We start from the raw sequence: 25,026 nt of genomic DNA, 5'->3' as shown, positions 1-25,026 counted from the left end.
CATCCCTCACTCACTCCCCCCATCCCATCCATGCCAAACAATGCACTCTTCCCGCCGCCCCCCTCCCCCCAACAAGGCACTCCACCACACCCTCTGTGTCATCCTATGCCTTCCAGGCAGTTGTAAAGTGGTATTGTCAGTGGACTAGTTATCCTGAGATCCAGGGTAATGCTCTGGCACCCAGATCTGAATCCACCTCCCCCCCAAAAAAATCTGGAATTAAATGTTGAAAGATGACCATTGCCACTTGTCGTAAAAATCCTAATTTCCTTTAGGAATGGGAATCTGCTGTCCTCGCCTTGTTTGACCTGTATGTGACTCCAGATCCACAACAATGTGATTGACTCATCACTGACCTTAGGCCCTGCCAGTGATGCCCACATCCCATGAACAAATAAAAAATCTGATAACCTCCTGTGCTGTATTGTTCTTTGTTCTTTGTTCTCTCACACCCTCCATGAGATCCTCTGCCACTCCCCACCCAGTTCAGATAGTCCCTATGCCAATTAGTGGCAATTCAAACCAGTCCATTCCTTGCACCCACCCATTGCCCTTACACTACCAATGTTAACTCTTCCATTTACCACAATGGGCAGACCTCAGGACCCATGCCAAGGTTTAATAAAATAAAATTCCAAATGTCTATTGCGGACTTTATTTTTCTGAAAATGTATTCATTTAAAAAACATTTTTAAAAATTACTACATTTCTATTCCTTCAACTTCATTATCCCATGCAGTAGCAATGTTTTAAATCAATTGGATAATACCCAACAAAAACAATGAAATTTATAGTCCAACTTCAAGGTGTCCTAAATCACTTGGAGCTGGAAATCAAACTGAAATTGCAAGCACACAATTGTGATAATGTCATGCAGAACTACTCCAGTCAATCCCTAAAGGTTATGTCATCATACACAATGAAAGGCAATCATTTTAACACTCCAGTTTCTTCCAAGAATTAAAGACAGGAGTTGTAAATGTTGTTTGAGCTTGACAGATCCTTTGACAATTCACCTTGACACTTCTAATAACTGTTTCTAAGTTTCAATGGTCTCTCATTTGCAATGGGTTTATACACTTTCCAAAAACATTCATTGCCTAATTTTAGTAATCTCAAAGGATGTCTTTCATAGAAGCAATTGTCCATCGAAATCAACAGCTGTCTCCACTTGAGTTCTGAAACCAATGCCAGTCTTAAAGGATTTATAATTGTATGGATAAACATTAAAAATAAGGTCTAGTTTCTCATCTGCGCTGTAAGAAAAGCCACATAATGGAGTAATGGTTAAGATAGCCAGTGCCAGAAATCTAAGATTCCAGGAATTTGTACCAAGCCTTCTATGATTTCTTTGCTTTGACTGTCTTCCACTGTTGCACAAATTGATATCTAGCCAATGCTTTCTTCCCAATTATTTCAGAATTTGTTTCCCAGATGTAATAAGACATTTCAAACTTTAGGATTACTGTAGAACCCTTTCTCTAGCAATCCCTTCTCATTTCTGTGACTTAAAATGAGCAGTACCCTGTTCTACTCCCCATTCCTTTGTTCCTTTAACTTCAGACCTCATGGAAACCTTTCTTCACTTTTCCAGTTTCCTTAGATCTTAGATTTCTGGTACTGGCTATCTTAACCAGTACTCTATTGTATGGCTTTTCTTTGATTGAATTTGACTGATTATTGTCACATGTATTAGCATACAGCGAAAAGTATTGTTTCTTGCGCTATACAAAGCATACCGTTCATAGAGAAGGAAACGAGAGAGTGCAGAATGTAGTGTTACAGTCATAGCTAAGGTGTAGAGAAAGATCAACTTAGTGCGATGTAGGTCCATTCAAAAGTCTGATGGCAGCAGGGAAGAAGCTGTTCTTTAGCCAGTTGGTACGTGACCACAGACTTTTGATTTTATTTCCCGATGGAAGAAGGTGGAAGAGAGAATGTCTGGGGTGCGTGGGATCCTTAATTATGCTGGCTGCTTTGCCGAGGCAGCAGGAAGTGTAGACAGAGTCAATGGATGGGAGTCTGGTTTGTGTTGATGGCTGAGTTTTGGTCAATAAATGAGAGTCTGACATAGGTATCTTTGTTATCTAGGTGTTTCAGGGTTGAGTGCAGGGCCAGGGAGACGGTGGACCTGTTGCGGTGATAGGCAAACTGTAGTGGATTCAGGAAGTTTGGGAGGCTGGAATTGATTCATGCCATGACTAGCCTTTCAAAGCACTTCATAATGATGGATGTCAGAGCCACCGGACGATAGTCATTAAAGCATGCTGCTTTCTTAGAGCATAGCTGAGAGACTAGGCCTTATTTTTAATGTTTATCCATACAATTATAAATCCTTTAAAACTATCCTTGGTTTCAGAACACAAAAGTGGAGGCAGCTGCTGATTTTGATGGACAACTGCCTCTATGAAATGTGCAAACCCCAGCCCAGCCAATTCTTGACCCCAGGAAAACGGGAAATGCGGTGATCATGGAGTCCAGATTTGAACATTTTATACTATTTTTGTCACAATGGAGAGGGTCTGTGTTGTGGCAAAACTCCAGACGAAAAGGAGAGAGAATATCCCTCATAATAAAACAGAGGGTGAAGAATGAGGAAGAGTGATAGTGTTGGAAGAAGGGGCCCTAATTCCTCCTGTATCTCTTCTGTTTGTGTGACATGACCTCTTCTGCATCAGAGGTATGTCCTACAGATGTTTCTGCACTGGGCTGCTGCCGGCCAGAAGGTGCAGGCGCTACAATCTGAGACAGAATCTGCCTCATTTCACTCAAAGTTTCATTGCTTCTTTGCAGAAGCTGACAAAGAACCTCATTCTGCTGCTGAAGGATCTCATTGTTTCTTTGCAGGTGTTGCTGAAGATTTTCATTGTTTTCCTGCAAATGATGCCGAAGAATCTCATTGTTTCTTTGTAGATGATGCTGAAGAACCTCATTGTTTCTTTGCAGGTGTTGCTGAAGATTTTCATTGTTTTCCTGCAAATGATGCTGAAGAATCTCATTGTTTCTTTGCAGATTCTGGCTAACATCTGTCTTAAATTCAGTCAGAGTTTGCGGAAGCAAGTTAGAAGTGGCCTGATAACTCTCCATACTTTGAACCTGTTCCTGATGTGAGCGTGCAAGAGGTTGCAGGTTATCTTCAGTTTCTTCAATAGCAGCATGGGCCTGGTGTTGTCCATGTGCTTGTCGAGACGGTGGAGCTTCTGCTCCCAAAGCCACAGGCTCCTCAACTCTGGAATGTTTTGAGCACCCTCCCTCCACCACAGCAGCCAGAGCATCACAGGCCTCCTCCTTCACACAAGCCACAATATTTAACTTGAACACATCAACACTACCTTCCAAATCAAACATCTCACCCTCCAGACACTCCTCTCCCTCCTCCACTGCAGCTGCCATGCCACATTGCTGTGAGGTATTCACCTCCATCCCTTCCTCATCAGCCCTTTCAGGAATCTTGGATGCTGCTGCCAACTCTCCTCCATTATTATCTGACGTGCCCATGGACACCTGTGTATCTGGTAGAGGAAGAAAATCACAATTATTATCTTTTGTCACGCAAATTAACTCTGTTCCTGATGGCTTTAATATTCAGCTGCTTACATCACCTTTGCTCATCCCCATATCTGATCCACCATTCGTTATCGTGGGGTTGGAGAGGCCAAACCTCCTCCTCGTGAACGTCTTCTGTTCTGTCAATTCCTTGATGTACGGAACCCATCCTCCAGTCAATGACCACTCCTGAGCATTCTGGGCCAGCTTTACCAAAGGAAGAAATGAAAACAAACGAGAAATCAAGGCTGTCTTGTGACACATTTTCCGAATGCTGGAGACAGCTTTCAGCCTGCACCCAGGGGGACTTCTGATTAGAAATCAATATTATGACAAAGGCAGAGCCATCTCCAAGACTACATTGAAAACCACATCAAAGTTTGTTTAAAAAAACGTAAGATAATTCTCTATTTTCAGCTCAAAAACAATGATTTAATATTTCAAAAATCAATATGCATATATATTTAATATTAAAATATATATATCGCTCTTGTCCATCAAGGGAAATCTGTCCAGAAGCAGGAATTTCTCTACAAATTTATGTCTTCTTTTGTTGATGTTTGGCGATTTGATCAAAGATTAAATTTATCTTTTGAAACAATTGGACTGATGGTGGTAGAAGTTGGAGACAGACACTGGAGGACAGGTTCCGTACAAGATAGTCAGTGCTTTGGAAGGACAGCTCCCCTGTGTGAGCAGTGGAAGGTTAACAACACTCAGTGTAAGGGAAGCAGGTGAGCTGCAAGCAGTGTGAATGTGCCGATGTCTGATGACCATGAGAATGATTTGTCGTGCATTCTCACATATGATTGGTTTTTCACTGGTGTGTGCAGAGGACTGACAATGACTTATTACATACCATACATGCGAATGGCTTGTCTCCTGTGTGAATGTGCTGCTGTGTGCAGAGGGAAGGTGACTCGGGGAATGATTTGTCACATACCATACATGAGAATATCTCGGACTCATTGGCTCCTTGCTTACACCAAGGATAATTCGTCACATACCTTGCACGGGAAGGGTTTCTTCCTAGTATGAACACATTGGTGTCTGTGGAGGTCTATTGGCCATGAGAATGATTTCTCACAAAAATGACATTTGAAGGGTTTCTCCCCTTTGTGAATGTGTCGCTGCTGACAGAGGGTTGATGACTTTGAGAATGATTTGTCACACACCTCGCATGCGTAGGGTTTCTCTCTTGTATGAATTCTCTGGTGTGATAGAAGATGGGAGGATTGGCAGAAAGCTTTCTTACAAATATCACAGTTGAAGGGTTTCTCCCTTGTGTGAACACGTTGATGCTGCTGGAGGGTCGATGACTTTGAGAATGTTTTTTTGCACACCTTGCAGTTGAAGGGTTTCTCTCCTGCGTGAATCCTCTGGTGTGATAGAAGATGGAAGGATTGACAGAAAGCTTTCTCACAAAATTCACATTTGAAGGGTTTCTCCCCTGTGTGAATGCATTGGTGCCGACAAAGGGTTGAAGATCTTGAGAATGATTTGTCACACACCTCACAGATGAATGGTTTCTCCCCTGTGTGAATGCGCTGGTGTTGATGGAGAGTTGAAGATTTTAAGAATGATTTATCACACACTTTGCACGTGAAGGGTTTCTCTCCTGTGTGAATGCGTTTGTGCACATTGAGGCTTGATGACCATGTGTATGATTTATCACACATGTCACATGGGAAAGGTTTCTCCCCTGTGTGAACTTGCTCGTGTTGTTGGAGGATCGATGATTGTGAGAAGAATTTATCACTAACATCACACCTGACTCGTTTCCCTTCCATGTGGCTGCCCTTGTCCTAACAGTAGTTGTAACAAATGTTCCTTAGAAGATCTTAATATCCTGTGGAGCCCTCCTCACACTTGAACAACCTCTCATCAGTAGCAATGAGTCAATGATTCATGAAGCTCAATGAATGATTGAAGCTCTCACCACACTTGGAGCCCTCTCAGAGTTCATCTCACCCTCACCAATCACCCACAGCTGAACCTTCAGAATGGTTGGTTCTGATGGAAGGTCCACACCACTAACCAGGTTTTGGTCTGATGTGTGTCAAAGCTCCCCTGACCTGATTGATTTCCAGATGATAGCTTCATTGCCCAACTTGCTCTATAATCGAGCAACGCTGGGAAGGGACGGAATATCTCCCAAAGTTATGCAGTTATTTTTTGGTTGGTCAGGATCTACCTGCAGTACCTATCCTCTCTGTATTCTCTGGTGTAGTATGCTGCAATCTTTCTGTAAAACAGGAAAAGGAAACAGTATTCATTTGCTGAAGGGTTGACTGCTCAGTAACTAACACACTGCTTTAACAGAATGGAAAATTGGAAATTCCTCCCTTGTTTTCAAAAAATATTCGGCGAAAACATCACACATCCCAAATTCAGCTATCAGCCACGGCACAGGGAAAATCTTTCAAATCCAGGCCCAAGCTTCTGAGAAAGGCCGAGGCCTTCGGGTAAAATCTTTAATGAAACTTCCGTTTCGACTGTGCAACATCCCCACGAGAAACTGTAAAAATTAAAGTCAGTAAGAAGTTTAACAACACCAGGTTAAAGTCCAACAGGTTTATTTGGTAGCAAAAGCCACACAAGCTTTCGGAGCTCCAAGCCCCTTCTTCAGGTGAGTGGGAATTCTGTTCACAAACAGAGCATATAAAGACACAGACTCAATTTACATGAATAATGGTTGGAATGCGAATACTTACAACTAATCAAGTCTTTAAGAAACAAAAGTGTGAGTGGAGAGAGCATCAAGACAGGCTAAAAAGATGTGTATTGTCTCCAGACAAGACAGCCAGTGAAACTCTGCAGGTCCACACAACTGTGGGGGTTACAAATAGTGTGACATGAACCCAATATCCCGGTTGAGGCCGTCCTCGTTTTTGGGAGATTTGGGAGATATCGTCCTCAACCGGGATATTGGGTTCATGTCACACTATTTGTAATCCCCACAGTTGCGTGGACCTGCAGAGTTTCACTGGCTGTCTTGTCTGGAGACAATACACATCTTTTTAGCCTGTCTTGATGCTCTCTCCACTCCCATTGTTTTGTTTCTTAAAGACTTGATCAGTTGTAAGTATTCGCATTCCAACCATTATTCATGTAAATTGAGTCTGTGTCTTTATAAACTCTGTTTGTGAACAGAATTCCCACTCACCTGAAGAAGGGGCTTAGAGCTCCGAAAGCTTGTGTGGCTTTTGCTACCAAATAAACCTGTTGGACTTTAACCTGGTGTTGTTAAACTTCTTACTGTGTTCACCCCAGTCCAACGCCGGCATCTCCACATCAAAATTCAAGTCCACAGATAATAACCGCCTCCCAGCACACACACAGTCAACAATAGGAAATCAGTAAGAATCCTCAGACACTCTGCACTTCCCAGATAATTACACCTCACCTTCTCATCATATTCAGTAATAATCCATCAACATGAGTCAGGATAATTCATCATCCGAATGAATCTTGCTCCTTCACTCACCATCTCCTCACTTGGTTTTCAGTCCCTACAGGAAGTGAAACAGCTGTGAAAGAGGAAGAGGAGGGAATGGGCAGAGTGGGTGGGCTCTCTGATTGGCGTCTCTCACAGCCAATCCTAATATTTCTGGAGTAACATGAGTTTCCTGAAGCTTGGGAAACTGACCGGTGAAACGGAGGCAACTTTGAGCAGCAGATCAGGTGGGGATTTAAACTTGTCATTGTCCCATCTGAATAAAACCTCACTTATTGCAGCTGCTGTCTCAGTTTCTCCCGATAAATGTTTGACAGAGATTTCTAATGTGGGAATAGCATTCTTCATCCTCGGAGGCTTTCAAACTGACAACATCAGTGTGGGATGTGTATGACAGTAGATAAGAGAAAGATCCACAGCATTCAAGGCAGCGAATACAAAACTTGCAGAGCAGAAAGAATGGGGCACTGGCAGAAGGAAAAGAGCTGAGATTGGGGAAGAAATTGAGCCAGTGCTTGGGGAGCGACACTGAATATTGCAGAATGACTTTGAGTGTGATTCCGTGCTCTGGGATTAACACTGTGACTTGGGGAGTGACTGTGACTTGGAAATTGACTCCAGGGGGACCAACTCTGAGGAAAGAGAACAAGGGGCATTTGGTGTGAGTGTGTGATGCACCATCAATCAAGCAAAGACTAGTTGTATGCAAGAACAAATAGGCTTTTATTAACAAGAACTTGGAGCCATCCCTGTCGGAGATCTGGTCCGTACTAAAGGCGTTGGGGAGGAGCCATCGCCTTTAAACCCGGACCAGGGGGAGGAGTCTTGAGCGGAGCCGACAGGAATGTGCCACATATACAGGTAATAACAGGTACTAACTAACAGTGGTTAACCACAACAGATAACAGATAACAGTGGTTTACCACATTCACCCCCGTTTAAAAAAAGAATCCGTCGGTGGTGAGGCAGAATGAGCAATATTTACAGGTTCAGTCTATCCGGGGGCTTGCTCTGCCGCTGCGACCGCCGTAGTGCCGGTTCCGATGTAGGTTCAGGTCGCGGTGTTGTTTCAAGCACCAGGACATTGTTGTCATCGGTAGTCTCGTCAGATCGTCGAGTGTGTGGTGATGACTCCTGGGGCTCAGGCGAGCTGTATACGGGGGGTGAGAGGAGTGAATAGTGGTTCTGATGTGGTAGGGACAAAGTTGGGGATTGGAGGTGAGGGGTTGGGGGCCATAGTGGTCCCCGAGTCACCTGCGGGTGCTAGGTCTCGGATAGATACCGTGTCCTCCCGCCCATCGGAGTACGCCACATAGGCATACTGGGGGTTGGCGTGGAGGAGTTGAATCCTTTCGACCAGGGGGTCAGACTTACGGGTCCTGGCATGCTTCCGAAGCAGGACAGGGCCCGGGTATGCCAGCCATGATGGTAGTGAAGTCCCTGAGGAAGACTTCCTGGGGAACACGAACATCCATTCGTGGGGGGTGGCATTGGTTGCCGTGCACAGGAGGGACCTAATGGAGTGTAGTGCCTCCGGTAGGACCTCTTGCCAGCGGGTGACTGGAAGGCCTATAGGCCGTAGCACTAGTAAAATGGTCTTCCAGACTGTTGCGTTCTCTCTCTCCACCTGTCCATTTCCCCAGGGGTTGTAACTAGTAGTCCTACTTGAGGCTATACCTTTGGAGAACAGGTACCGTCGCAGTTCATCATTCATGAAGGAAGATTCCCGGTCACTATGGATATAGCTGGGGAAACCAAACAGAGTGAAGAGGCTGCGCAGGGCCCTGATGACTGTGGCCGAGGACATAGCTGGGCAGGGAATCGCGAAGTGAAAACGTGAGTACTCGTCAATGACATTGAGGAAATATATGTTGCGATCAGATGAGGGAAGGGGGCCTTTGAAGTCAATGCTTAGGCGTTCAAAGGGGCGGGTGGCTTTTATGAGGTGTGCCCTGTCTGGTCCGTAGAAGTGCGGCTTGCATTCCGTGCAGACCTGGCAATTTCGAGTTATAGACCTGACGTCCTCAACTGGGTAGGGCAGGTTACGGGCTCTAATGAAGTGAAAAAACCTGGTGACCCCCGGGTGGCAGAGGTCGTTGTGAAGAGCCTGCAACCGGTCCACCTGCGCACTGGCACATGTTCCACGGGACAGGGCATCAGGTGGCTCATTGAGCTTCCCGGACCGGTACAAGATATCGTAATTGTAGGTGGAGAGTTCGATTCTCCACCGCAATATCTTATCATTCTTGATCTTGCCCCGCTGTGTATTGTTGAACATGAAGGCAACGGATCGTTGGTCCATGAGTAGGGTGAACCGTTTACCAGCTAAATAGTGGCGCCAGTGCCGTACAGCTTCCACGATGGCTTGGGCTTCCTTTTCGATAGAGGAGTGTCGAGTTTCGGGGCCTTGGCGGGTTCGTGAAAAGAAGGCCACGGGTCTGCCCACCTGGTTAAGGGTGGCAGCTAAGGCGAAGTCAGACGCATCGCTCTCCACTTGGAACGGGATGGATTCGTCTATCGCGTGCACCGTGGCCTTCGCGATGTCAGCTTTGATGCGGTCGAAGGCCAGACGGGCTCTGCCGTCAGGGGAAAAGAGGTGGATTTTATGAGCGGACGGGCTTTATCCGCATAGTTGGGGACCCACTGTGCATAGTACGAGAAGAAACCCAAGCATCTTCTCAGTGCTTTGAGGCTAGTGGGGAGGGGAAGTTCCAGGAGGGGACACATGCGGTCGGGATCGGGGCCGTTGACTCCATTCTCCACTACGTACCCGAGGATGGCGAGGCGGTGTGTACGGAATACGCACTTCTCCTTATTGTAGATCAGGTTAAGGAGGCTAGCCATGTGCAGGAATCTGTGGAGGTTGGCATCGTGGTCCTGCTGGTCATGGCTGCAGATGGTGACGTTAACCAGGTACGGGAAGGTGGCCCGCAGCCCATTCTGGTCTACCATTTGGTCCATTTCACGCTGGAAGACCGAGACCCTGTTGGTGACGCCAAAAGGGACCCTAAGGAAGAAGTAAAAGCGACCATTCGCCTCGAACTCCGTATATTGGCGGTCCTCCGGACAGATAGCGAGCTGGTGGTATGCCGACTTCAAGTCAATGGTGGAGAACACCCGATATTGTGCAATCTGGTTGACCATGTCAGATATGCGGGGAAGAGGGTACACATCCAGCTGCGTGTATCGATTAATGGTCTGACTGTAGTCAATGACCATTCTGTGTTTCTCCCCAGTCTTAACGGCTACCACTTGTGCTCTCCAGGGACTGGTACTGGCCTCGATGATCCCTTCCTTGAGGAGCCGCTGGACTTCGGACCTGAGAAAGGCCCTGTCTCAGCACTATACCGCCTGCTCTTGGTGGCGATGGGCTTGCAGTCAGGAATGAGATTCGCAAACAAGGAGGGAGGGGTGATTTTAAGGGTCAAGAGACTGCAGGTGGTGCGCGGTGGGCAATTTAGACGCCGCTGATTGCAGACAGAGAGCGGGGAAAAAGCCCCATTATACCGTGTGTAGTGACACTCTTCAGATGGGTCATGAAATCTAGCCCCAGTAGTACAGCAGCGCAGAAATGTGGCAGCACGAGGAGCCTGAAGTTATCGTATACTGTGCCCTGCACCTTCAGGGTCACCACGCAGCAGCCGAGGACATTTATAGAGCAGGACTGCGATGCCATGGAGATCGTTTGCTTGATGGGCCACACGGAAAGGGCGTATCGGCGCACCGTATCAGGGTGGATGAAGCTCTCCGTACTCCCACTGTCAAACAAACAATGCTCCCTGTGCCCGTTTACCTCGATGTCCATCATGGACTTGGCGAGTCGATGAGGCTTGGACTGGTCCAGGGTAACCGATGCCACCGTTGAGTCTTGCAGATACCCATAGGGGGCTGATGAGGTAGGAAATGGTGGCCCCTGCTGGTTGCTCGTGGCCGAAGTCGTCCAAGATGGCGGCCCCCGCGGGTCGCACGTGGCCGGAGTCATCCAAGATGGCGGCCCCCGTGGGTCGCACGTGGCCGGGATCGTCCAAGATGGCGGCCTCCACTGGTCACACGCAGCGCTCGTGGATTTGGAGGTGGACTTTCGGCAGACTTTGGCATAGTGTCCCTTCTTCCCACACGCAGAGCAGAACGACTCCCTCGCCGGGCAGCGTTGTCGGGGGTGCTTACCCAGGCCGCAGAAGTAGCACTTCGGGCCTCCAGAGGCTGCTGCAGCGGTCAGATCACCGGTGAGACGTGGTGCAGCGTAGGTCTGTGGCCCTCCCGAGTACAGGGGTAGCGACAGCTGCGGTGTCCACGATGCGCCCACGTGGTCTGGTGAGTCGGCCTCGAGATATTGGGAGGTCACCTCGAAGGATTCGGCCAGTTCCACAGTTTTCTTTAAGTCCAGCGCACCCTGTTCCAGTAGCCGTTGCCGGATATAGGTCGACCCGATGCCCGTGACAAAGGCATCCCTGATTAAGTCCTCTGTATATTGGGTGGCAGTCACACTCTTACAGTTGCAGTTCCGGGCAAGCAGTCGCAACGCGCACAGGAACTGGTCAACTGATTCTCCTGGCTGCCGTCTGCGCGTAGCGAGGAGGTGTCTCGCATAAACTTCATTAGGCCGTTTGTTATACTGGCCCTTTAAAGGTTCGATGGCGTCCTTGTAACTTTCTGTGTCCCGAATTGTAGAATATACTCCGTCGCTTACCCGGCCGTGGAGCACGCGTAGTTTGTTGGCATCCGTACGGACAGCAGTGGAGGCGTTGATGTAGGCTTCGAAGCATTTCAGCCAATGATCAAACGTGTTAGACGCTCCTACAGTTTGAGGATCCAGATTCAATCTGTCGGGTTTTAACATCTGCTCCATTTTAAAATCTTGTTATTAAAATTGATGCACCATCAATCAAGCAAAGACGAGTTGTGAGCAAGAACAAATAGGCTTTTATTAACAAGGACTTGGAGCCATCCCTGTCGGAGATCTGGTCCGTACTAAAGGCTAGGGGGAGGAGCCATCACCTTTATACCCGGACCAGGGGGAGGAGCCGACAGGGATGTGCCACATATACAGGTAATAACAGGTACTAACTAACAGTGGTTAACCACAACAGATAACAGATAACTGTGGTTTACCACAGTGTGGCAATCAGAATGGGAAGATGGGAGAGATGGGGCGGTGGAGGTGGGGTACGGTCCTGGTGAGAGCAGAAGTTCTTCTCTGACAAAGTGAGCAAACATCAAGCCTTGTTTCTGATGAAGTATCTTGAGCTAAAACATTACTTTTATTTGTCTCCACAGACACTGCCTGACCAACTGAGTATTTCCAGCATTTATTTTGTTTTGACTCTATTTTTTAAAGCACAGGGACAGGTCAATAGATTGATGTTCTGTCTGTGGAAAAGAATGTGGGTTTAGGGCACCGTAATTTCTGTTTACAAAGAGCATTTGGTTTAGATTGCAAACAGGTTACTGAGAATGAGAACACACTGCCATGTTTCAAATAAAGATTCGTCAGGAAACTTTAAAAGTTTTTGCTTTCTACCAGTGTTTATGCTCCACATGAACTTTCTCCCTATCTTTTTTATATCACCCTATCAGCAGATCCTTCTATTTCTTTCTCCCTCATCTATTTATCTGACTTCCCATCAAATACATCAAAACCATTTCCACAACAATTCCCTGTGGGAGCAAGTTCTACATTCCAATCATTATCTTGGGAAAGAAGTTTCTCCTGAATTCCTGATCGGATTTATTAGTGACCATCTAATACTTCCAGATCCTAGTATTGGACTCCCCCAAACAGGTGGGAACATCTTCAATCCATTTGCTCCCAAGTTCTTTGTTTTATAATTCATCATTTAAAAAATTTCAATAAACAAACCACTCCCTCCCCAGCTTTCTATTTCTCAGGAAAAGAGTGCTATCCTGTTCACTCAATTCTCAATATCATTCTTTCAATGCTTTTCCTGCTCCAGTTCCTTTCTGTTCTTTTCCATTATGTTGATCTGAACTGTGCCCAGTGATCTAAGTATGATCTAAACAAGGTTCCAGACAAGTTCAACATCACTTTCCTGCTTTACAATTCTTTTCCTCCAAAAGTAGATCCCAGTGTTATTGTTTGATTTTTTAAAGAAATAAAATGTCCTTGGTGAACTGCCTTGTTACTTTTAATGATTGATGAATGTGTAGTTCTGCCTTTGCACAACTGGTAAATATGGCCTTTGGTCCTCCCTAACCTCTCCAATTGAAATAATTTGTCCACATGAAGTCATGAAGACAAACTGTTGTTATTTTCAAAACTCCATCAAATCAACTCAGTCTACATTTCCTTGAAGTGCACACAGCCAGCTCTTGGAATCCAATGGGACAAAATCCTGTGAATGCTGGGCATTAGACAGGGATACAGAAAATGCTGGAAATCCTCAGGTCAGGAAACATCTGTGGAGAGAGAAGCAACCTTTCTGCAGCCTTTGACATGGCCAACCACACTATCCTCCTCCTGCAACTCTTCTGTGTTGTCCAGTCAGTGGGACTGTTGTGACTTGTGTGACTTTATCCTCTTCAGTTGTATGCAGAGAATCTCCTGCAATGGTGAATCTTCCCACCGCCATCGCTCTGGTTCCTACCAAGGGTCAATCTCTGCTTTTCAATTCGATTCAGCCGCTCGGGCTCGCGCATCCTCACATTCCAGCTCCCGAACATAAGAACATAAGAACTGGGAGCAAGAGTAGGCCATCTGGCCTCTCGGGCCTGCTCTACCATCCAATAGGATCATGGCTGATCTTTTTGTGGACTCGGCTCCATTTACCCGCCCGCTCACCATAACGCTTAATTCCTTTACTGTTCAAAAATGTACCTATCCTTGCCTTAAAAACATTCAATAAGGTAGCCTCAAATGCTTCACTGGGCAGGGAACTCCACAGATTCACAACCTTTTGTGTGAAGAAGTTCCTCCTCAACTCAGTCCTAAATCTGCTTCCCCTTATTTTGAGGCCATGCCCCCAAGTTCTAGTTTCACCCGCCAGTGGAAACAACTTCCCTGCTTCTGGTTATCTATTCCCTTCACGATCTTATATGTTTCTATAAGATCTCCCCTCATTCTTCTGAATTCCAATGAGTATGGCCCCAGTCTACTCAGTCTCTCCTCATAAGCCAACCCTCTCAACTCCAGAATCAACCTAGTGAATCTCCTCTGCACCCCCTCCAGTGCTAGTATATCCTTTCTCAAGTAAGGAGACCAAAATTGTACACAGTATTCCAGATGTGGCCTCACCAGCACCTTATACAGCTGCAATATGACCTCACTGTTTATAAACTCCATCCCGCTTGCAATGAAGGACAAAATTCCACTTGCCTTCTTAATTACCTGCTGCACTTGCAAACCAACTCCTTGTGATTCTTGCACAAGGACATCCAGGTCCCTCTGCACAGCAGCATACTGCAATTTTTTACCATTTAAATAATCATCCATTTTGCTGTTATTCCTACCAAAATGGATGACCTCACATTTACCAACATTGTCCTCCATCTGCCAGTCCCTCGCCCACTCACTTAGACTATCTATATCCCTTTGCAGACTTTCAGCATCCTCTGCACACTTTGCTGTGCCACTCATTTTAGTGTCATCTGCGAATTTTGACAGACTATACTTGGTCCCCAACTCCAAATCATCTATGTAAATCATAAACAATTGCAGTCCAAACACTGATCCCTGAGGCACACCACTAGTCACTGATCGCCAACCAGAAAAACACCCATTTACCCCCCACTCTTTGCTTTCTGTTATTTAACCAATCCTCTATGCTAATACATTACCCATAACACTGTGCACCTTTATCTTATGTAGCAGTCTTTGGTGCAGCACCTTGTCAAATACATCCTGGAAATCCAGATACACCACATCCACAGGTTCCTCATTGTCCACTGCACATGTAATGTTCTCAAAGAATTTCACCAAATTAGTCAAACATGACCTTCCCTTCATGAACCCATGCTGCGTCTTACCATTGGGACAATTTATGTCCGGATGTCTCGCTATTTCTTCCTTGATGATAGATTCAAGCATTTTCCCTGCTACAGAAGTTAAGCTAACCGGCCTCTAGTTACCGCCTTTTGTCTCCCTCCTTTTTTAAACAGTGGTGTCAAATTTGCTGTTTTCCAATCTGCTGGAACCACACCCGAGTCCAGCGAACTTTGGTAAATTACCACTAGAGCATTTGCTATTTCTCCCGCCATCTCTTTTAGTACCCTGGGATGCATTCCATCAGGACCAGGAGACTCGTCCATCTTTAGCCCCATTAACTTGCCCAACACTACTTCTTTTGTGATAATTATAGTTTCTAGGTTCTCACCTGCCATAGCTTTCCTGTCATCAATTTTTGGCATGTCATTTTATATCTTCCACTGTGAAGACTGACACAAAATACCTGTTCAATGCCTCAGCCATTTCCTCATTTCCAGTTGTTACATCCCCCTTCTCATCCTCTAAAGGACCAATGTTTACTTGAGCCACTCTTTTTCGTTTTATATATTTGTAGAAACTTTTGCTATCTTTTTTTATATTCTGAGCTAGTTTACTCTCATAATCCATCATACTTTCCTTTATAGGTTTTTTCGTGGCTTTCTGCTGACCTTTAAAGATTTCCCAATCCTCAAGGTTCCCACTAATCTTTGCCACTTTGTATGCATTTTCTTTCAATTTGATACCCTCCTTTATTTCCTGAGATATCCATGGCTGATTATCTCTTTTTCGGTGTCGATGGTAGTCATGATGTGGAGATGCCGGTGTTGGACTGGGGTAAACACAGTAAGAAGTCTCACGACACCAGGTTAAAGTCCAACAGGTTTATTTTACTTCTTACTATCTCTTTTTCTACAGTCCTTCCTTATCACTGGTATATACTTTTGCTGAGCACTGTGAAAGATCGCTGGGAACCAACCGCCGCTGCGCGCGGCAGAACTACAACTCCCATCAGACACCGCGGGCTGCCTCTTCCCTGATTCCATACTGCTGCTCCTTGCTGTGCTGGTTGGGGACGTGGAGATGCCGGTGTTGGACTGTGGTAAGCACAGTAAGAAGACACACAACACCAGGTTAAAGTCCAACAGGTTTATTTGGCAGCACTAGCTTTCGGAGTCTCAGTCTCCTTCATCAGGTGAGTGAGGACTTGTGTTCACAAACAGGTCATATACAGACACAAACTCAATTTACAAGATAATGGTTGGAATGCGAGTCTTTACAGGTAATCAAGTCTTTAAAGGTACAGACAATGTGAGTGGAGAGAGGGCCAAGCACAGGTTAAAGAGATGTGTATTGTCTCCAGTCAGGACAGTTAGTGAGATTTTGCAAGCCCAGGCAAGTTGTGAGAGTTACAGATAGTGTGACATGAACCCAAGATCCCGGTTGAGGCCGTCCTCATGTGTGCGGAACTTGGCTATCAGTTTCTGCTCAGCGATTCTGCGTTGTCGTGTGTCGTGAAGGCCGCCTTGGAGAATGCTTACCCCGAAGATCAGAGGCTGAATGCCCGTGACTGCTGAAGTGTTCCTCGACTGGAAGGGAACACTCCTGCCTGGTGATTGTCGAGTGGTGTTCATTCATTCGTTGTCGTAGCATCTGCATGGTCTCCCCAATGTACCATGCCTTGGGACATCCTTTCCTGCAGCGCATCAGGTAGACATCAGGTTGACCTCCTCAGAAGACAAACACGGGTCACGGCGGACAGAGTACCCTTCATCGTCCAGTACTTCCCTGGAGCAGAGAAGCTACAACATCTTCTCCGGAGCCTTCAACATATCATTGATGAAGACGAACATCTGGTCATGGCCATCCCCACACCCCCACTTCTTGTCTTCAAACAACCGCATAACCTCAAACAGACCATTGTCCGCAGCAAACTACCCAGCCTTCAGGAGAGCAGTGACCACAACACCACACAACCCTGCCATAGCAACCTCTGCAAGACGTGCCAGATCATCGACATGGATGCCATCATCTCACAGGAGAACACCATCCACCAAGTACACGGTACATACTCTTGCGACTCGGCCAACATTGTCTACCTGATAAGCTGCAGGAAAGGATGTCCCGAGGCATAGTACATTGGGGAAACCATGCAGATGCTACGACAACGAATGAATGAACACCGCTCAACAATCATCAGGCAGGAATGTTCCCTTCCAGTCGGGGAACACTTCAGCAGACACGGGCATTCGGCCTCTGATCTTCGGGTAAGCGTTCTCCAAGGCTGTCTTCACGACACATGACAGCGCAGAGTCACTTAGCAGAGACTGATAGCCAGGTTCCGCACACATGAGGACGGCCTCAACCGGGATCTTGGGTTCATGTCACACTATCTGTAACCCCCACAACTTGCCTCTGCTTGCAGAATCTCACTAACTGTCCTGGCTGGAGACAATACACATCTCTTTAACCTGTGCTTAACCCTCTCTCCACTCACATTGTCTGTACCTTTAAGACTTGATTACCTGTAAAGACTCGGATTCCAACCATTATCTTGGAAATTGAGTTTGTGTCTTTATATGACCTGTTTGTGAACACAAGTTCTTACTCACCTGATGAAGGAGTCTGAGGCTCCGAAAGCTAATGCTGCCAAATAAATCTGTTTTTGTGAGACTTCTTACAGGTCCGACCACATGCAGCATGGGTAATGTAGTTCCCACCGGGTGAGAGTCTGCCGAGAAAGTGGCTGTCAGTAAAATAAAAGCAAAATGCTGCGGATGCTGGAATCAGAACCGAAAGCAGAAATTACTGGAAAAACTCAGCCGCTTTGACAGCATCAGTGAACACAGTAAGAAGTCTCACAACACCAGGTTAAAGTCCAACAGGTTGAACCTGGTTGGCTGTAGGGATTCGCATTCTAATCAGTATTCTGTAACTTGATTTTGTGTCTCTGTTTGAGAGCACATTTCCACTCCATCTGATGAAGGAGCAGCACTCCGAAAGCTTATGGTATTTGCTACCAAATAAACCTGTTGGACTTTAACCTGGTGTTGTGAGACTTCTTACTGTGTTCACCCCAGTCCAACGCCGGCATCGCCACATCATCAGTGGTCAGTAAAACCCCGCCCCATCCTGTGATTGGTGGAGTCAAGTGATTGATGTGGTCATTGCTGCCGCGGCTACTGTTGCCTCTCTCACTGATTGGCTGTGAGATTCATCAATCAGAGCACTGAGCTGTTTGATTGGAGCTGTGTGTTGGATATTGAGTGTGTTTATTGGAAGCATTTCCCTTCTGATTTACAGGCTGAGTTTTGTTGATGGGTCATTACTGAATATGAAAAGGTGAGGTGTAATTATCTGGGAGGGGCAGAGACGCATTTATTGAAATGTCTTTTAATTTCTTTTTTAAAGACTTTACCTGAAGGCCTTGGCCTTTCCCAAAAGCCTGGGCTTGGATTTGGGATGTGAAGTCTGAATAAGTGCAGTGTATCTAATTTCCCAGGATAAACCAGAACCCTTCAATCACTGAAGCAATATTTTCTTTAGTTTCCTGCAGTTCCTGCTCAGTCTGTTTCAGATAAGTTTGGAACAAGGGGAGAAATTTCAAAAGCTCCATTGAATTTACATTTCCCCTGTTGCTAAGTTTGCAGATGATACAAAGATATGTCGAGGGACAGGTAGTATTGAGGGAGCAGGGGGAGGTGCAGAAGGACTTGGACAGGTTAGGAGAGTGGGCAAAGAAGTGGCAGATGGAATACAATATGGAAAAGTGTGAGGTTATGCACTTTGGAAGGAGGAATGGAGGCATAGACTATTTGAAATGGGATAAAGCTTAGGAAATCAGAAACACGAAGGGACTTTTATAAGGGCGGCACGGTAGCACAGTGGTTAGCACTGCTGCTTCACAGCTCCAGGGTCCCGGGTTCGATTCCCGGCTCGGGTCACTGTCTGTGTGGAGTTTGCACATTCTCCTCGTGTCTGCGTGGGTTTCCTCCGGGTGCTCCGGTTTCCTCCCACAGTCCAAAGATGTGCGGGTTAGGTTGATTGGCCAGGTTAAAAAAATTGCCCCTTAGAGTCCTGGGATGCGTAGGTTAGAGGGATTAGCGGGTAAAATATGTGGGGGTAGGGCCTGGGTGGAATTGTGGTCGGTGCAGACTCGATGGGCCGAATGGCCTCCTTCTGCACTGTAGGGTTTCTATGATTTCTATGACTTGGGAGTCATTGTTCAAGATTCTCTTAAGGTTAATGTGCAGGTTCAGTCAGCAGTTAGGAAGGCAAATGCAATGTTAGTATTCATGTCGAGAGGGCTACAATACAAGATCAGAGATGTACTTCTGAGGCTGTATAAGGCTCTGGTCAGACCCCATATGGATTATTGTGAGCAGTTTTGGACCTCATATCTAAGGAATGATGTGCTGGCCTTGGAAAGGGTCCAGACGAGGTTCACAAGAATGATCCCTGGAATGAAGAGCTTGTCGTATGAGAAACAGTTGAGGACTCTGGGTCTGTTCTCGTTGGAGTTTAGAAGGATATGGGGGGATCTTATTGAAACTTACAGGATACTGCAAGGCTTGGATAGAGTGGACGTGGAGAAGATGTTTCCACGAGTAGGAAAAACTAGAACCAGTGGGGCCAACCTCAGGCTAAAGGGATGATCCTTTGAAACAGAGATGAGGTGGAATTTCTTCAGCCAGAGAGTGGTGAATCTGTGGAACTCTTTGCCGCAGAAGGCTGTGAAGGCCAGGTCATTGAGTGTCTTTAAGACAGAAATAGATAGGTTCTTGATTGATAAGGGGATCAGGCGTTATGGGGAAAAGGCAGGTGTTGTAGGTAAAATATACCTGACATTGGTCTGAGTCAAAATACATTAAGGCTTTATTCTCACAAGCTTGCAGGAGAACTTGACTCCTGAAGGCGGAAGCCAAAGTTCTCTCTGAACACAGAAAAGTGGGGACATTTATACAGCATGGCTCCCAGCACCAGTCACGACGCAAACACCAGATCAGTCACGACTCAGAATACATTTACAACTGCTGGTCACGAAGCAAGCTTCCAGACCAGTTACAAACTAAAAATACATTTATAGCTTCGGACCATAAACCAGAGGTATCTGGTATTCTTAGGTCACGAAGCAGGCTGTGGTTTCCTGTTCTTCCCGCGGTTTCTCTTTGAAGTTCCCAGCGCACTCTCAGCTGCCCCAGCGGGAGTTGCTCTTCAAACGGCTGATATCGCGCTCCACATCATGGAATTGCTTCTCTTCCGCAAACCACACACAAACCTGCAGGGAAGGTAAGACTGCACCAACACATTCACATTTACATTGACTATCTATTGTTATAAGAATAAAAGTTAACTGGTATTAATGTCAGAAGCAGTACAAACAATGAATAACTTGTATTAATGTAAAAATCAGTATAAACCTAAGGAGATTAGCCACAATGAAGGGTTATGTTTGTGATACATTCTAGGTACAAAAAACATTAACCCTTTCCCTTCTTCACAGGAGAATGGGGATGAGAAAAATATCAGCCATGAATGGCGGCGTGGACTTGATGGGCCGAGTGGCCTAATTTTGCTCCTATGTCTTATCGTCTTACCTGGAGTGTTTGTCTATTTCGCACATACAACTGAGAGTGTGTGACAGGCAAATAAAGAATAATAAAACTTGTGTTAGCGCGAGTGGGCGAACATGACCACTTCGGACTCAGAGTCAGGTTCAACAGCGGTACAGCTTTATTAACGTCGACGGAGGTGCAATCAGGACACACAAACAGCACTGTCCCGAAAGCACTCTGAAGGCCTGCCGCAATGGGCTACAGTTATACTCGAACTTTGACACTTTGTATGATTCAAATGTTAATGTTTTGTTTACAATATTTGACTCTGACCATTCTGTGGTTGATGTGTAAATGGTTTGTTTATGGTGTTCTGATATGGTCATCCTGTTTAATGGGTTTTTAGGTGCGGAGTTGATGTGTTAAGTCTGGTGATTGCCCAGTCTAGGGAGGTGATAATTGTCTGAGATCTCCGGAGTTTCTTATACAATAGGTGTTTAATTGGATATCAGGAAGTCTTCCAGGTCTCAGAGATCTTCTGAAGTGTTTGATAAGGGCTTCCTGATATCCTTGGAGCCAATTTAATTAAATGCTAATGTGAATTCCTGAGTCATTTTGTCAGCCTTGTTTCTGCGTTTTAAAAGACCTGCTTGTCTGTTCACACTTTGTGCCTGGGTGCTGCTTTGTCCTGTTCCATTTATTTGATTTTATTCTGAGAAATATTTATCTAAGGAATCACAGAAATTTGTGTCCGCTTACAGTTCCCCCCTGTCGGTTGGGAGTGGACTTGTTCCACCTCCCTCAGACCAATTTTCTTCCCCTTTTGACAAATTTGTGTCCGGTGCTCCCTGCCTCTGCACGCTGCAGTCGTACAGTTTGGGGGAGCCCCGGGAGCTTGTCAAATTAAGTGTATGCGGGAGTAATCCTCCCGATTTGTTAACTGTCCGACCACGCCAATTGTCCTAACTAAGTTTTTACGTGATTTCGTTTTCTTCCGCTGGCGGTATGTGTAGCATGTCGCTACTCCCCAGGAAAGTGCTAAGATGAGTTGGATGACAACCAGTGGATGTGAAATGATTCGGATCCAGGGGTGAATGGTTACGTTTAGATCCCAGTCCCACACCTTCTGTGCCCATGTTTGGCTTTGCAATGCCGTTTCGGTGTCCTGCTCCAAGGTTTTGATATGTGATTGTAGCTGATGGTATAACGGACGGAGTGTCCTACTTTGAGTCAGAGCTCCCTTAGAACTTCAGTCAGGTGTGGGATGGGGGCTTGCTCGGGTTCCTGATAGTCTTTTAAGTTATCCTTTAGAGGGTCTGTGGCATTAAAAGTTACTGTCTATTTCGGATATTGGTGATGTGAGCCTGACCTATAGTGACTGGTCTGCGCGGGGTGAAACAGAAGTTTGGGTTGGGGATTGGGCATGGTAGACCATTGTATATAAATGATGTACGTGTGGTGGCCACACAGTATCTACCCCGTCCTCCGTATCCTGCCCGGGCGAAGTGTGGATCTATGGGTGTAATTTCTAGGGTGCAGACCTGTGTCCGGTTAAACCCACACTCTGCCACCTCTCCTTGTCTCAGTGGGTGGGGACAGATGGTGATCTCTCCCCGCTGTTTGCACCCTGCGAGAGAGACACTGGACATTATACCATGCCTGGAGATGGCCGTGGTTTCGGTTATGTGGTAGCGGAGGGAGGTATTGCTCCTAACAACACCAATGTTTTCAATCCGGAAGATAGGGAATGGCCCAGCGTCCAGTGTGACTGTCGGAACCAACAGAACCATTCCTATCCCGGTGCCCTCACTAACCTCGCAGTCGGGGATCACTGGATACACCCGTGTCATCCCTCTCAGGGTCCGGTCATCCAGCATCCCCTTCTGATCTGCGAGTTGCGCTAGCTGGGCGCTGTCGATCCAGTCGGGCACCACCCCCCTGTGTACCTGGTCCAGATTGTGTCGTACTTGTGCTACCATCCACTGACCATACGCATGGCATAGCTGTCCCTGTTGTACCCGGGCAGTGTCCTCCCTCTCCCTGTCTATGAGGCGGTTAATGGTCCGGGCGTGCACTTCTAGTACTGCAATCCCATCGAATTGGATGTGGGCGCCCGCTTCCCCTAGAAAGGTTTGCTCAGCCTGTTGGTCTAGTGACCGCCGTAAGATGTTCTTCATCACCCCCTTTAGTTGTTCAATTTTGTTGTTAAGGCCCTGGATGTCAATAGAGTTAACCACTGTGGATCCTGTGTTTAACGCCGCGAATATGTCATTGACAATGTCCCTTTTATTCCTGTATGTGTTTGTGTTTCCCCTGTAATGTGTAGCCCCCATTGAGTCAATGGCCCATTTTATGGTCTCCCTCCCCAACATTCGGTACATGTCTTGTGTCTGCTCCGAGCAATACTCTGGCACCTGAATTCCTGAAATATCAATCAGGACAGGTACGACCTCATGTTTCACATTTTCATATACAATCTCCCCCTCGTTCCACAACACCAGTCCTCCCTCCGGTCCCTTGTTTTGCAAGGGACAGGGTAAGATTTCGGGTGTTGTAGCCGTGGGGCCCGCGTTGGAAGCGGCGTGAAGCATACATACAGTGAGACTGGGGAAGCCTCAACAAGTCCGTAATAGTCTAGTTGTTAAAGATCATGTTGGAAAGAGTGCTCACAGCATGATAGAATTTCAGATTCAGATTGAACAAGAGAATGGACAGTGCCATATGAGAGTTTTAGTGTTAGGCAGAAGTAATTATACAGGCCTGAGGGAAGAGTTGGCCCAAATAAACTGGCACAAAAAATTGAGTGCAAGAACAATGGTGGATGTTCAGGAAGATATTGAATACCTCTCAATTATGTTCCTGAGAGGAAGAGGAATTGTAAAAGGAAGAAAAAACATTCCATAGCCAGATAAGGAAGTCAAAGAGGACATAAAGGCAAAATCTAGGGCATACCAAACTGCAAAAGTTAGTAGCAAGCTAGAGGATTGGGGGAACTTTAACGTTCAGCAAAAGCTGACTAAAAAAAGAATCAAAAGAGCTGAGATGAACTACAAAAGGAAATTAGCAGAAAACATAATCACAGATGCCAAAGGCTTCTACAAGTATATAAAGAGGAAGAGAATAGCTAAATTAATTGTTGGCCCTTTAGAGGACGATACTGGTGAGGTATTAATGGGGAATACAGAGATGTTGGAGACACTGAACCAATATTTCGCCTCTATTTTCACAGTAGAGAATGTTGAAGATTTTCCAAAAACTCTAGTTAATGCAGAGCAACTTGCTGCAACAACCATTACTTGGGAGAGGTTATTTAATAAATTAATAGGATTAAAAAGTCTCTGGGACACCCCTATTCAAAAGGGAGAGAGGCATAAAGTAGGAAACTATAAGCCAGTTAGCTTGAATTCTGTGGTGGGGAATATGCTGGAATGATGTTGACACTAAGGGTCAACATGTTGAAATAATCTGGGTGGAAATAAAAAACAAGGGAAAAAACACCTTGGTCGGAGTCATTTACATTTAAAGAGGAGCAACTGAACATTTGGAAAGACAAAGCTCAATCCACCAATGTCAGCATGTTTTTATGAAGGGAAAGTCATGCTTGACAAACTTGCTTAAGTTCATTGAGGATTTAACCAGCAAGGTGGATAGTGGAGGGGCCTACAGATGTGGTATATCTAGACTTTCAGAAGTCATTTGACAAGGTGCCACATAAAAGACTAATATGTACTCACAGGGGACTGGGGGTAGAGCACTAGATTGGATTGAGGATTGACTGACAGAAAACAGAGGGTCAGGAGAAACAGGTTCTTCTCTGGCTGGTGAAATGTCACTAGCGAGGTGCCACAGGGATCAATCCTCAGATCTCAACTGATTCCAATCTATATAAATGACCTGCAAGTAGGGACAGAGTGTAACATAGCAAAATTTGCGGATGATAGTAAAGTAGGTGGCAAAGCAGGCAGTGAAGACGATATATAGATTCTATAGACAGATCTGGATAGGATAGGAAAATGGGCCAAAATTTGGCAAATGGAGTTTAATATAGATAAGTGTGAGGTTATCCATTTTGGCAGAAAAAAATAGAAAGGCAAATTGTTACCTAAATTCGCATTTGGAATACTGCGTCCAGTTCTGGTCGCCACACTACCAGAAGAACGTGGAGGCTTTAGAGAGAGTGCAGAGGAGGTTTACCAGGATGTTGCCTGGTATGGAAGGGCTTAGTTATGAGGAGAGATTGGGTAAACTGGGGTTGTTCTCATTGGAAAGACGGAGGATGAGGGGTGACCTAATAGAAGTGTATAAAATTATGAAAGGCAAAGATAGGGTGAACGGTGGGAAGCTTTTTCCCAGGTCGGTGGTGACGTTCACGAGGGGTCATAGGTTCAAGGTGAGGGGGGGGGGGAGGTTTAACACGGATATCAGAAGGATGTATTTTACACAGAGGGTGGTGGGGGCCTGGAATGCGCTGCCGGGCAAGGTGGTGGAGGCGGACACACTGGGAACGTTTAAGACTTATCTGGATAGCC

At 46.0% G+C, this 25,026-nt stretch overlaps 2 protein-coding genes across 2 annotated transcripts in view; one reads left to right on the top strand and one right to left on the bottom strand.

The window, feature by feature from the left end:
• Window positions 1-465: 465 nt before the first annotated feature.
• Window positions 466-5,336, bottom strand: LOC144497723 (uncharacterized). The gene is made up of 3 exons (XM_078219163.1): window positions 4,554-5,336; window positions 3,603-3,753; window positions 466-3,512 (listed from the first exon to the last, which is right to left on the bottom strand). The coding sequence occupies exons 1-3, from the start codon at window positions 5,334-5,336 to the stop codon at window positions 2,626-2,628; spliced, it is 1,821 nt and encodes a 606-aa protein (XP_078075289.1). The 3' UTR covers window positions 466-2,625.
• Window positions 5,337-18,224: 12,888 nt separating this feature from the next.
• Window positions 18,225-25,026, top strand: part of LOC144497032 (uncharacterized) — a 410,838-nt gene continuing 404,036 nt past the window's right edge. Inside the window, exon 1 of the mRNA XM_078217749.1 lies at window positions 18,225-18,284. The gene's annotated coding sequence lies outside the window, so the exon portion shown is untranslated. The remainder of the gene's footprint in view (window positions 18,285-25,026) is intronic.

Source organism: Mustelus asterias, chromosome 8 (genome assembly GCF_964213995.1).
Source record: "Mustelus asterias chromosome 8, sMusAst1.hap1.1, whole genome shotgun sequence".
Lineage (NCBI taxonomy): Eukaryota > Metazoa > Chordata > Chondrichthyes > Carcharhiniformes > Triakidae > Mustelus > Mustelus asterias.
The sequence above is the reverse complement of the archived record's forward strand: the minus strand, read 5'-3'. Positions and strand labels throughout refer to the sequence as shown.

Bases quoted from the DNA above. Each gene is read 5' to 3' on its own strand.
- LOC144497723 (XM_078219163.1), bottom strand. From the start codon at position 5,336: ATGGAAGGGAAACGAGTCAGGTGTGATGTTAGTGATAAATTCTTCTCA. The intron at 3,754-4,553 runs GTATGTGACGAA...CCTTTGGTAAAG, and splicing joins AGAAACCCTTCCCGTGCAAG to CTGGCCCAGAATGCTCAGGA. The intron at 3,513-3,602 runs GTGATGTAAGCA...TTCCTCTACCAG, and splicing joins AGATATGGGGATGAGCAAAG to ATACACAGGTGTCCATGGGC.